The sequence below is a fragment of the Argiope bruennichi genome, chromosome 1, assembly GCF_947563725.1.
Source record: "Argiope bruennichi chromosome 1, qqArgBrue1.1, whole genome shotgun sequence".
Lineage (NCBI taxonomy): Eukaryota > Metazoa > Arthropoda > Arachnida > Araneae > Araneidae > Argiope > Argiope bruennichi.
This window is the reverse complement of record NC_079151.1, coordinates 24,429,118-24,444,291: the sequence shown is the minus strand read 5'-3', so window position 1 is coordinate 24,444,291 and position 15,174 is coordinate 24,429,118. Positions and strand designations below refer to the sequence as shown.

Below are 15,174 nucleotides of genomic sequence, written 5' to 3'. Positions count from 1 at the left end.
AACTTTCAGCTCCTCGAAATCCATCTTCAAATTCAAGAGGATGCAGGCAATCTCTTAATCTGCTAAAGTTTGGGCAAAACTAATTTAGATTTTACTCCTTTAATTTGATCTCTCACAGAAATGAGATCTCATGCAACTTATCTAAAAACTTCTCCTTCTTATCTAATTTCAGTATCTCTGCCAATCCCCGAGTACAAAGCAGTGGCGGGAGGCGACGCTCATCTGCCTTGCAACTTTACCCTTCCTGAGGACCCAGAAGTTGTATCTTTGATGCTGTGGTACCGAGAGCAGGAGAGAGTGCCGTTTTATACAGTGGATTTCCGAAAAGGCACCAGGGACAATCCAAAACACTTTACAGTGCCGGAATACGCTGACAGATCTTATTTTGATGTGACAAAATTGCCGCCGACAATTAGATTAGATTCTGTCGCGGCAGAAGATGAAGGTATTTATCGCTGTAACATAGAATTTAGAAGATCTAGAACTGTGACTAGAATTGTCAAGCTCAACATACAGAGTAAGTATATATTTTTTAAATCTTTTTCACTGGTAGACTTTTTTCTATTTTGCTATATTAAGGAACATGATATTTTGATATTTAATTGAAGAATTGTAAACCGTTGGTGAACACATTTTTTTTTTGTATGAATATACGATTTAATTATTTTCTGAAAAATAAATTTTTCTGAATTTTTTTCAATAATTATTAATCAGACTATTAATTATTTTGTTGTTGATATTTCATTCGTCTTCCAGATGTCAATAAATATTCAATTAACTCAACATAATATAGTTTATAATACAATTTTATTTGATATTATTTAATATTATTCAATTATACACATTATACTGTATTGCATAATATACAGTATTAAGAATGCATTATGAGAATTTTAAGAACATTCATACACAATTTTACAGTATGCATGGAGAATTAGAATATTTACAATGAAAAAATAATAACATACAATGTCATCCATGTATAGATAAATCCAAGACTTATAATAAATATATTTTTACCTTATGCTATATAAATAAAATGTATAACTGATAAATATTAAAGTGGAACAAAAATAATATTTTTCAGTATTAAATTATATTAAGGTTCAAACACTACATGTTAGCTTGCTCAATAATAAAAACCATAGTTTTAAAGTATATTTATGATTGGAAATTTTGAAATAATTACAATATTTGAATATTTATAATTTATAGAAAAATAAATAAACCCAAATAATATATGTACCTTAAAACATTATTTATATATTTACTTTTATTTTATTTTATATTTTAATCTCAAATTAATATAATTAGTAATGTATAACGAAATTGTAACTTTGAAATTTGAACTGTTTGATAGTTAAATTGTCTGAAATAATTATAATCTGAAATTACAGTTGTGGAAATCATCAGAAAATATTTTCTTTTATTAATCATTACATTTGAAAATCTAAAAATGGCAGGATTTCCAGCGATTAACATTATTTTTATTAAAGAAGAATTTTAAACAATCAAACAACTCTCAGTTTCGAAACATAGTTTTATTAATACTACCGTTAATTTAAAAGAATTTCTATTCTAATATATATATTGAAAAAATATTAGAAAAATTTCATGAATAAAGATGCAACTGTTATCACCCATTTTGATTACTTTAATTTGCAAGGAATATAGAATAATTTAAAATTGTCCACTATTATCACTAAAAGTAATTTCTGTTCCATATGTTTGCTCAGAAACAATCTACAAGTTCACTTTAAGCCATTTAGCAAACATTTGTATTTAAAAAAAAAAAAAAAAAAAAAAAAAAAAAAAAACATGGAAATATTCTATATAATTAAATAAATTTCTATTTTATTCACTTAAAGGTTTTTCTCTCATATCATTCGTCTCAAATAAATTTTAAAAAAGAGAGCACATTTAACAATGTAATTTGAATTTAAAAATTGCTGATGATATTATTTTTATCTAAACGTGTAAATTTTTAGTATATTTCAAAAATCGATGAAACTCCAGGAATGATATCTACCACGCTGAAAGATATATCGTGATCTTTTTTTTTATTAGAAAGCCCAAAGCAAATGATTAGTTAATCCATTTACATGTTTGCTCTCTCTTGCAGTCCCTCCCCTATCTGTTGTGATAATGGACGACCGAGGACAAAGGTTAAAGGGCTTAGCCGGACCTTACGATGAAGGAGCTTATCTCTCATTGCTTTGTGAAGCAGAAGGAGGTAAGAGGTTATCTCTGCCATTCAGATTACCTAATCATTAGCCTTGATGAGGTAATCGATGTTAGCGTGTCGAGAATAATTGAAATTCCGCACTAACTTTCTGATTCAATTCAGCGTTCTTTAATCTCTACTAAAAGGATTTATTTATTAACCACTGAATTCGAAACAGTATAAATGGTTGTCCTCTTTAACGCTTGACTGATATTTTCTATTGGGATTTTTCCAAATGTATTTAAAGAGTCTGATAATGGATATTGTGAAGGAAATTAATTAGAATTAGTATTCAGCTAAGCCAATTGAAGCAAATGGAGAATTCATTAATATACACAGATATGAATCGCATAGAATTGAATTTCATTACTTTATAATGAAGAATGCAATTAAAATGATTCATTATTTAAAAAAAAACATTACTTTGATACAGATTTTAGGAAAATAGTAATTCATTTCTACTTTTTTGAATTACAAATTAATATGTTCTTTGAAGGATATATTATTTTGTTTGGTTCTGACTATTTATTATTCTTAAAACAAAACATTTATATAAATATAATATGTATAAAAATGTTAATAAATTAATTAACACAGAATAACATATTACTAATTATATATTAATTAATTCTTTCAATTAATATACATTATATATTAACTGTTTCAATTTATATACATTAAATATTTATTAACTTTTGAAACTAATATATATTACATACTAATTAACTTTTTAAATTTAATACGGATATTAATAAATGAAATAAACATTCAGAAAAAATTAATAAAACATGAATTTGTCTCTAGTTAATTAAAACTTGAATTTGTATTTTTATTTCAATCCGTTTTATTTCTTCAGCAAATGATGTTATGAAAAGAATTCCAAGTTCCATTTCAAATTATTAAGATTTCATATAAGTGTTTCTTTAAAATTCACATACATTAAGAATTCTCTATTCAAGAATCTAATATTATCAAAACAATTTTTTACGTGAATTTAAGATTATGTGGTGACATAAAGACATAAAGTATTGCATAAACTCTAGATATAAAGATTTGTTTATAAACCAAATCCTTTGAAATTTTAATTACATATTCAAGATATACTTAAATATTCCTTAATGTTATGAAAAGTGTATCGTAATATATTATACTGAACCCTTTTGATAGCTTAACTCTGTTTAATCAATTGAGAAAAAAGCTAAAACTATTTGAAACAATTGTTTATGAAAAAAAAGAAAGAAAACTGTGTAAGATTTACTGAATGTACAATTTCAAATTCAATTAAAAAATAAAAAAGCAATGCATAATACAAAAATAAACTAAGCTGAAATTATCGGGAATCAAAAGCAAGTCATTTTTAGAAAGAAAAAAAAAAAAGGCTTCATTGTCTTCTCGTCAAAAATATCTCACATTGACTCTTTAACTGTCTACCATCGACAATGTATCTCTTTATATATCAAAATTGAATGCTAAACATGTTTTGCATGCAATGTTTGCCTTCTTAATTGCATAGCCGATAGTCAAAGCGCATGTCATGTCCACCTCTTTTGTCTAATAAATTACCCTCTCTGTTCTTTTCCTCCTGTTTGTTACATGTTTATGTCCGTGTCAGCAAATCTTTTTACTGATCTCATAATTGAGGCGTTACTTTGATGCAATTTCTTTATTCGCTGCAGGCGATCCATCACCTTCGGTAACGTGGTGGCGTGACAGATCGCTGTTAGATGACACGTTTTATCGAGCTTCCCAAAATTACGTCAGGAACGAACTCGTCATCCTGGAGCTTCGGCGGACAGATCTTCTGGTGGAGCTTACTTGTCAAGCATCCAGCACAAATCTCACAAGGCCTCTGGTGGAACACATCAAAATAGATCTGAACCGTAAGTGACAATTACTGTTAAGCAAATAAGGCATAAAATAATAAAGATTTGTTTTCTCCTTGTCGTTACGATCCTAACTGTGATTTATGGTGCGATTATTCTTTCTGTGACAAACTATTACTCATTATTTATCTGCTAATTATTTTTTTAAAGAAGTTCTTTATCTATCGCAGCAAGATTTTCATTAGGTTAACATGATATATCGAATATTATTATAAAAAATATACTGCAAGTTCAATTACAAATTAAGACAGGAAAAGACCAAATGTTGTAAGAAAATTACAAAAATATTTTTCGCTCCATGATACTTTATTTCATAAAATCGTATAAATATTGAAATATTTTGCCCAATGGCATCGCATATGACTGGTGTCCGTGCTTCTATACTCTCCTTAAGTCTCGGTCACTATACTACTCAGGAATCATCACAATGAGGCAGTAAGTCTTTATCGTAATATTGTTCATTATATAGTTTCTTTCTTTTCAATCTTTCCTCAGAAAAATCGCTTATAAATGGGTAATAATTCTTGAAAAATTTATGAAGAGAAAATTCTTTTAGTCTTCTAAAAATTCTATAGATGGAGAATAAAAGAAGTTAAACTCAAAAATTGTAAAGAAATTTTTTGAAACATTGCTTATTAATCCGAAACTATATTCCTCACTTTTAATCTAATATTTCAATAGCAATTAGAATCAAGTTGAAATTCCATCATAGACAACTCGGGATTTACCTGTTTTTACTTTACAAATATTTATAATACACTGGGTATTTTAGTCGATGCATCTTTTACAAACACACACACACACACACACATATATATATATATATATATATATATATATATATATATATATAATATGTATGTATTTGCAAAATATAGAACACAGTCAATTATATTTCACAATACTTAAGTTTCCCTAATCAAATATTCTTTTCCGATGACCGTTATAGACGGTTTGATGATGTCAGTTGAAGTGTGCAAAAAAATAAATCAAATAGTATTCCCATAAAGTTTGGTTAACCAGCTTAAAGGAAATTTGTGTTCTATAGTCAAATTCCAAGATAAAAAGTTCCCTAACAGAATAAACATCAAAAATATAGTCAAACCTTATGATTTTCGAATTAAGTTAAAAATTATATTCAAGGTATTGATCTATTTTGTTTTGCAATTAATAGCATTATAAAATTAATTATATGTTCAAAAAGTATAAAAGTATTATTATTAACTTCATTTAATTATATATCCATGTACTTCATTTATATGAAAAATGCGAATCGTTCGTAAAATTACAGTAAAAAAGATTAAAAATTCACTGTTTTTTCAGAAAAGAAAAATTAAAATTTCTCCCTTTTGAAAATTCACTGAAGATAACTTTTTTTTTCAAATATGAATGAAAAAAAATAAAGCGTATTTATTGAATAAAAAAATATATATATATAAATTTTCTTAAATTTTCTTATTTTTGAAAAAAATCACATAAGAGTCATGTTTGAAGATGATGCTTTTTAAAGTATTTATCTTTTTATTAAAATTATCTTCATTTTGAATTTTGTGTACTTCATAAAAATCAATTATATCTGTGAAATTCGAATTTATTTATTTTGTTAAAATTGAGAATATTTTTACTCAAATTAATATTTATCTGTCAAAAAATATCCACAAGTTTTCATTTCATAAAAAATGTTCGAAAACATACGATTGAAAAATTAGAAATTAATACTTTTTGAATTTTTTTTTTGAAAAAAAAACTCACATCAAAATATTTTTTCGCAACTATATCTTTCAATTTTCACTGAAGTTGATATATAAAGCTACAAAATCAAAATTTACAATTGGGAAAGTAAAAGGTTTTTGGAAATTTTTCAATAATATATTAGTTAAACTATATTATAACAAATTTCATTATTGCAAAATATTTTTTAGTAATTCAGTAAATGTTTCACGAAGATGGATTATCCATACGGAGTTAACAACTTCAAATGCTGTTACATAACCATAAAAACTAAATGCATTTTTCGTCTTAAATTAAATCAAGCCCATTCGCCACACTAAAAAGTAATTGGATTCTAAAAAAATGATCCTCATAAGTTTAAAAGTAATTACATCTGAACCTAATTTTCTTAATTTATTCCAAAAATAAATCTTACTTATGAGTGAAAATATTTCTTTTTTTTATTTTGATTTACCTTATCAGCTAGAACATGTGAGAGCATAAATTTCATTAAAATGAATAAAATACGGTATTCGCATGTTATTTCTTACTGAGCAGAACATCCTAATTGTCACTCCGCATCCTAATTATCACAATGCAGTTAAACCTTTCTATAACGATTCTGTAGAGACCTAGGTAAAATATTGTCATAGGTGGGTTAACGTTACAGACAGTTTTAATATATAAAATTATGTTTTTCAACTTTCAGTTATATTAATTTTTATGAGTACTCCGAAATGGAAAATGTACTAATGTTAACAATAAGAAAATAAGAATGAAAGAGGGATATAAAAACAAGTTTATTTTATAAAAACCATATATGAATAAATTATTTAGGAAGAAAATCAATTAATTAATTATTTTACTGACTTTTTGATGAAAATGGTATTTACATTCACATATATTTCAGCATTTCTAATGAATTTAGATGCTTATTTGGAAATTTCGTATTTCCACAACAAAATTTTCCAACAGTGTTACGTTACTCAAGTAGAGTTCATCATCACTCTGAACTCTCGGGATTTATTTTTACGCCACTGAACAATAAGGCATCATTATCCCAGTTTTTTTAAAAAAAGAATTATATAAAATTTGATGAATATTGATGAATTTTAGAAAGCACTAATAGATATGGATAATCTGTTTTTCGAATTTTCATTTTCTTTGAAATTTTAAGATCAATATCTATTTTCTCGTTACGTTTTCTTTAAAAAAAGCGACGCTTTTCCCTACTGTTTCTGGATCGTAGATGCTGTCACATATTTAAATTTCCAAAGTCATTTTTACAAAGATTTTTACATCACCTGTATATGGAATTTTGAACTTATTATCCAAATACGAGCATTCTGGACTAATCATTTTCGACAGAATCACTTGAAACTATAATGCCTAAATCTAACAGTTACAGGATGGACGGGCAATCTACAGCAGAGTAAAACCTGTTTCCCTATATTTGAGCAGTGTTTCGAAGTTTTCAGTTGTCAATTATATAAGAACTACTTTCTTCGTTTATTTAGCAATGTATTTATCAACATCAAGAAACCAATAGCTCAAGATAACCAAATCATCTTATTTGTTTGTTCTCAAATGTTAAATTTTTGGCATTTGTAAAACATCATGATTTCGCGTACAATTAATCGCGTTATCTGTTCGTGATTCAATTGATCACAGCAGGACAGTTTGATCTTATTTTTGCCACCTTTACAAGTTTTTCTGTTAAGGAAAAATACATTGTTTTGCTTAACATCAGTTTATTCAACAAAACAATTTCAACTGCATTGAACACATCATAAGAATAAAGCATTTTTTCTACCTTTTTTTTCACTCCAAATGCGTGCTCATCAACATAGAGGATGAATTTTCTTCACTCACAACAGTTTTAAAAACCAATAGCTATCTCATAACATTGACAAAAAGAGTCAATTCATTCGTAGCTGACACTGGAATTTTGGCTGCCTGCGAAGACGGGAATATTTTCAATATTTCATAGATAACTGATATAGTAATGGGCACATTTCTCTTTCCCATCTCAAGGAACTATCTTAGGGTATTTTAGTCAGTATCATCATTGATGACATTTTAAAATCTTTTTCGATTGCTATACACTTCTACAGCATCTTCAATAAATTATATTTGTAAAAGGAAAAATAAGTTTTCATTAATTACACAATCCCATATATTTTATCAATATCCAGTTGCTTCAGTTTTTGTTCAATTTAAAAAAAAAAATATGATTCGAATTTTCTTCAAATGCCAATACTTTATGTATAGCCATCACTTTCATTCCAAAAAAAATAATTTCTTCTAAGCTACAAAGAAAAAATTTTATTGTGACCACACAGAATGAAAAGGTAACATCTTAAGCTATCATTTAAAATAAACTGCACAATGGTGATCTGCAAAGTCTTAAGTTCTATACATGCAGCAAGCAGACATTTAATTTACATTCATTCCATTCTATTTTCATTCATTAGATTACATTTTATTAACCTTCTCTAGGCCATGTTTTCTGAAACAAAAAATTCAGATATAAATTTCACCTTTATATTTGACATGGTTGATGAGTTAAAACCTTAAAGTAAAAAAAAAAAAAAAAAAAAAAAATGGAGTAAGAAACTACAAAGAATCAGCATTTCGTTGATTTGTTGTCCCTTGTTCGTAAATTGTAATTTACAATTACAACAAACACCTATATACTTCTAAATCGTAACATTCTTTGCTGCTCTTTTCTCTGCTACAAAAGCTTCAAAGCAACAGCGAAATAAATTCTTCAAGAAAACAAACAACTTTCATGTGCTATCTCACATTCCCAAAGATGGCATGTAGTTTCCCAAGGGATTAGTCTGAATTTTATAAGTCAATTTAGATTAGTCTGAATTTTATAAAGAGGATAAATTATTGTTTTCCATATATATAGGAAACAAGTGATGATCGCAATATACAGCTACAAATACATTAAGTAAAGTAGAAATGTCGTAATGGCGAAGAGTGTCTCTATAGACATTATCATTATACTCAGATTTCACTGTATACCTTTGCGATTACGAAACTTATTCATCTAATTCAGGACTCAAATTATCAAAGAGAAAGATTCTGGCTTTGAAACTCAAAGTGCTTTCTAAATGATGAGACAATGGAAATGATGATTATCTGGATATCAGCATTGTATAAAGAAAGGGAAAAAAATAGGCTAATAAATCTTTTTTTTTCTCCTTCATATATTAATAAATACATGTTATACTTCCAGTCCAAATAATATTCATCAATATTGTTTAGCATTATTCGATAAATTAAAATTTATTGAATAACAAAATATTGCATAGTATTATTTAATAGTAATAATATAATGAAAAAAAAATATTTTAAATTATTCAGTACATAGAAATGAACTCAGAATATTCTAAAGTATCATAAAGAATTATTTAACATTGCATAATATCACGAAGAAGAATGCTGTACAGAATCAAAGAATCTTAAAATTTATACTCTTTTGATATTAGATAAAATATACACAACATTTTTTTTAATTTTACACTATATTATGTATTACTTAAAAGGGTGTAATTTCGATAAAACGAAATATTTTTTAAAAGCAGTAATCATTTCTTAGCAGCATTATTCCTGGCTGAAAATTACAGTACAAAGGAACTCTTAAATTCTCTAAAGAATATCCTTTAAAAAAGTACAGTATGATCATGAAGAAATTCCTTGATACGTGAACTTCTAACTTCTGTTCGTTCAAACAGTCGAAAGGAAATTTCAAATTTTCTTATTCAGCTTAAAACTAATACTCAGATTCTTCTCTGAACATAAAACAATGTTTCAAAATTCCAGAATTCCAGCAGAGAAATAACATTAGTGACATTATATGAATGCAAAATGATGCTCTTCCAAAATCGTCACATTTATTGGACAAATGCTGCAATAGCTTACATTGAGAGACTCTTTACAAATAGATAGGCAATTTCAGGACACCACTATCCCTCACTTCACTTCGATGAATTTTTGATTTTGAGGTTATATGAAATCTAAGGTATCCACATCAAATCCATGAGATTTGTCAGAGTTGAAAATGCCATGAAATATAAAATTATACAAACTTCTCCTGTGATGTTGCATTCTCCCTTATTATTAATAATTTTCGACAATGAAGTTTGAGAAAATAAGTGCATTGAAAATTTGTAATCAATGAATAGAAATGTTCTCTTCGTTCTTGAGTAATTATCGATTCTTTACAGTGCTCTTATTTACAAATATTTTACATTTCCAATTCTTGTCATATTTTTATGGTTTAAAGGTCATTTATAATTTTTAATAAGCGAATCAATTTGTGCAGCAAAAAAGGGCGTGTTGCCATTCCGAAATTTCGAAATATTTTCATTGCAATCGTAATCGGAGAGTGGAGGGTTGGCTCTAGTGTTTAATATATCTTCATAATCTTGAGAGCATAACTTAAAATAAGAATATTTGAAATTTCCCCTTGACTCGCTTAGTTAATAGGCGACTAGGGGGTCATACATCGGGAAAGTGTTTTTTATGATTATCTGTAAATAAATCGATATATATATATATATATTTATCAAAATCATTTTAGGACAGCCATGGTGATGATGTTGATTTAAAATCAATAAAGATTTTTTTTTTTTTTGAAATCGTGATTGCAAAATAACTGATATCTTTATCCTTTTATTATGCAGCTCATATATAAGGAAGGATTTCATGTTCAAATAAAAACACTAATAAATGAAAGCATTATACAACAGTAGAAATGCATTAGATATAGATAAGAATAATTATTGTGTGCATATAACTCTATTTCCAGATATATTTTCGCTAGAAACATAAATTTAAATCTGACAGCATTGAATATACGAATAAAAGGTCTATACATATTTTTCAATAATATTTAAGAAAAAAATGCAAGAGATAATTTTAGAAAAAGTAAAAAGCCAGCAAAAAATTTTAAAATCTCAAAACCATCATCAGCTTGCTGTCAAATTATCTTGTATACTTGTAAGCATGCTTATTTCAGATTATGATCTGAAAATGCATATTAAAAAACTTATTTTCAACCTGAAATTTCGGTAAATAAATTCATGCAAACGATTTTTGTAATGGATAAATTTCAGAAATATAGAAAATTATACCAAATAGAAAGATAGAAAGTTGCAATTATGTTTTCAAAATAAAAAAAAATGAGAAATGAGTATTTAATGAAAACTATTTCTTCTTTGGAGTTATTCTGCTTGAGCGCAAGTGCGTCAAAGGAATTTTGAGAATTATTTTAAATTATGTTGAATCATTTTTTTAAAGTTTATTCACGGTTTTTAAATGGGATCACAAAATTTTCAACATACAAAAATATTTTAAATTAACCCTTCAAAAAATATCACTAAGAAGAAAATTATATTAAAATAAAAATAATAACTCTTATGCAATAGATAGCTTTAGAAAAGTCAAGGGCAGGCCGATTTTCAATCAATTTTATTATTAATTGCTTTTGTTAAAATGCAACATTTTATTTAAAAAAAAATGTATAAAACTCGTAATAAATAATTATAGGAAAAATTTAAAGAACTTGAAGATTGAGTTTATAATTACTTCTATAATTAATTTTGACAAGTAATTATTCCTTGTCGAATAATTTGGCATCTATAATCTGAATTAATTCTTTATCCGGAAATAATTTAAATACATATCTTATATTTTAATGTAGTTTTGAAAGAGCGATAATGAATTTAATGAAATAGTATTCTCATAAAATTTTTAATTAAAGAAAAATTTTATTGATGGATATTTTTTGAATACGTGCGCTATAAATCTAGAAGAGACTTCAGTTATGAGATGATTAAAGAGTGCATTCATATTTCATTTATTGAGAATACATTTGCACAATTTTAATCACTCTTTGATGGCAATAATATTCCACTGAGAATTAATCATTCCAGAATTTCGAGTACTTTATTTTACTTTGTAATATTCTTGAAAATTGAAATATTTTCAAGGATTTTGTTGAAGTCTATTCTTTTTCTATTAATGAATAAGAAGTATTCTTATCAATAGCTAGAATCAGTTTGCTTCTTTTAAATTTCTCGTATACGGTACAAAGAAAAATATTGCAATCATGAAATAATTCGAATTCTAGATTTCGACAAGTTTCAGACATATTTCAATTTGAAAAATATATTTTTAGAATTATGTATGTGCATCTGTGAACATAATAATCCCAAAACAACTTGCGAAAGATGGGTGAAATTTAATATTTGCTCTATACATGAAATTTATTAGTGTTAGAATAATTTATTAATGGATTTAGAGTAGATTTCTGCAACTTTTTCAATGCAATTCATTCACAGGAAGTATGTTTCTTTAACTATCCGAATACAAATATACGAAATACGTAAAAAGAAAGAGGTAGATAAATCTGGTAGACAATTGAAACAATTAAAGTATAAGTACACATGAAATTTTGAACGAAATCTATTTTGAATCTGATATTATATTGATTTATGATTTCACATGAATGCAAATGCTGTAAACTCAAAGCACATCAATTTAAATAAGCCAAATGGTCTTGCTATCATATTAATTATAATTCTGTGTCAAATTTTAATTTCAAATAATGGAATAAATAGTATACACTAGAGGTTCTCTTTTCTGTAAGGCGAAAAATCTCTCAAGTGTGGGACTCAGAAAATAAAAATCTGAACATTTTTAGTTTTCACAGCATTGTTCAAAACCCACCTTTATTAGAAACGCGGGAAAGTTTTACTAGAATTTCTTTCATTGAATTACTCTTGCCGTTTTATAAAAAAACATTTCCTTTTTTAGAATTAAAACATCTTTAAAATTTTCAATATTATAATTTGTAATAAATAATATTTCCAATTTTTTTATAATTATGCGCATATTTCTCTCTAAATGTAAAAATAACGAGACAAATTTTTGAATTATATAAAGAAATCATTAGAAACAATAAAATTTCAATAGTTTCCTTCCATTTTCATAACTGTATTTTATGAGAAAATAACAATTGCATATATTATTTTAACGATTTATGAATTCATATATTGAGAATTATAATATTAATCCTGGGATTTATTTTAGAACTTAACTTTACAAATGAATATTTATACTTTAAATCTGGGAACTAAATGTTTACATTGTATTCAAACTATTTTATATGCAATTATATTATAAAGATGCTAAATTAACCAACACCTGAGTGTTTCTTGCAAACAGTATATTCTTCAAAACACTACAGTGATTATTACGACAATCTTACTTAATATTATAGACTGAAAATTTATCATAGCTAAACATGAGATAATATAATGATTTTTCAATAAGCATTTATCATTTTGAGAATTATTGTTTATGGTTTTAATACCATTCAAGGATGATAGAAATTCAAAAATAAATTCTTTATCATAGAAAAATGATTGAAAAATATTTCAATTGTTTGTATTTTACTTTACTATTAACCATTTGATTTTTCTATTAAAATATTATGTTATAATTATTATTATTTCACGTTAATAACTATTCAAATTTTCTGTTCAATTGTATACAATGTATCTTCTTTTTCTTTACAGTGAGACCATTGTATGTTAAGATAACGACGCCACAAAAACCTTTGAAAGTCGGTGAAGAAGTGAGGCTGCATTGTGAAACTTCCGGATCTCGTCCTGTTGCTAAAATATCTTGGTGGATGGACAACGTAAGAATTCAAACTGGAAAAGAATCTATACCAAATAGCAAAAATATCACTTACAGCAGTCTGATTATAAGACCAACCATAGACGATAATGGTAAAACTGTTACTTGCAAGGCAGAAAATCCAGTTCTGGCACATCCTCCTGTTCAAGATAATTGGCCGTTGAATGTACATTGTAAGTATTTTGGTTCGCACTCATTCCTAATAGAAAAAAGTTTGCTTGATTGCATGTAAATTAGTTAAGTATCGATGGTTTCTTTAAAAAGTGAGTGTATCAAATTTAGCACCAATTTCAGATAATCATATTTTTTTCAGATTAATTAATAATGTATCAACTTCCCAAAAATCAATAAAATTTTCATTGTTTTGTTTCTCACATTTTTGTTCAGCTTTAAGCCAGGGTGTAAGGCAGGATGAAGTAAATTTAAACCTGTGGTGAAATGATATACACTTTTCCAAACTTAAACGTTTCCAAAATTCGAAAGTAGAAAATTTTAAGTTAAGTGAGTAAACTTCAAAAGTAGTTATTTTCTTTAGTTTTTCTAGTCATCCTTAACCTTCAAAATATGCGAAGAAGGATTATAGACTTTAACCCTTTCGCCAACCTCTCCTATCCTCGAAAATGTGTGATTTTTTCTCTATTTCCCGCCACATTAGAACAAACAAAAATAAAAAACTCAAACAAAACTCAAAACTCCTTTATAAAGCGTTTTAAAGGTTTAAAAGTTTTAAAATGTAGAAAACTGCTTGAAGAGCGTCACGACCGCCCTGCAAAAGCTTCACTAGAACACGCTAGACGCGTTACGACGACGAAACGATTAAAAAATTGCTGTGCTTTTGTACTATAAACAAAATTATTTTATTACCCTATTAGCATAAAATGTCCAACGTCATTGTTGGACATTTTTACTATATTGGCCAACATTCAGAATTTCAGATAACATCGTAGATATATCGTGAAATATCTTGTACTAATACGGTGATGAAATTGTTTTATGTTAATATAAATAATGTGAGCATACATATGTAAATAATTAAAAAAATGACTGGATGTGTCTTGAATTTACATTACACTGAAGCGTAATGTCTCAAAACTCAATGATAAGAATTGCTCCTCCAAGGTTTCGAATAAAGTAGGTCTGTACAGTTTCAAATTCCGCTTGTTTTAGCATAAATGTTTTGAAAGACCCCGATTCCAATATTCATAACAAAAGGAAACCGTAGGATCTTCTGTTGGTCAAAGCGATCGTGTGACAACTAGGTATCACATGAAACAGAAACAATATTTAATATCAATACATGGAAGTAGGGTATCATTTTGCAGAACCTGAAGTAGGATGTTTTTCTTTCTGGGGAAAGAAATTGAAGCACATTTATATTTCATATGGAAGGATAATAGAAAATCTTCCAACTGCAAATAATTCGTTGATAAAAAGCACACCGGTCTATCAGTTTCTAAAAATCCAGAGGATTGAATCCATAATCTTCTTCCCTCGAAATGTCCATAACTCAGAAAGAGAAGAATATTTATACAAAAAGTGAGCAATCTTTGAAGAATATTTTCCAGTGGAATAAATTCTGAGAAATACTTTTTTTCTAAAAACATGATAGAAATGGTATCAAAATTTATACACGAGAAT

The 15,174-nt window shown here is 27.0% G+C and overlaps 1 protein-coding gene across 2 annotated transcripts in view; it reads left to right on the top strand.

Moving 5' to 3' along the window:
* LOC129969435 (nephrin-like) overlaps positions 1-15,174 on the top strand; it is a 344,289-nt gene that overhangs the window by 239,249 nt on the left and 89,866 nt on the right. For both annotated transcript variants that reach the window (XM_056084015.1, XM_056084007.1), the window contains exons 2-5: positions 173-517; positions 2,123-2,233; positions 3,901-4,104; positions 13,413-13,709. In XM_056084015.1, the coding sequence (XP_055939990.1) occupies positions 173-517; positions 2,123-2,233; positions 3,901-4,104; positions 13,413-13,709 (957 nt within the window). The remainder of the gene's footprint in view (positions 1-172; positions 518-2,122; positions 2,234-3,900; positions 4,105-13,412; positions 13,710-15,174) is intronic.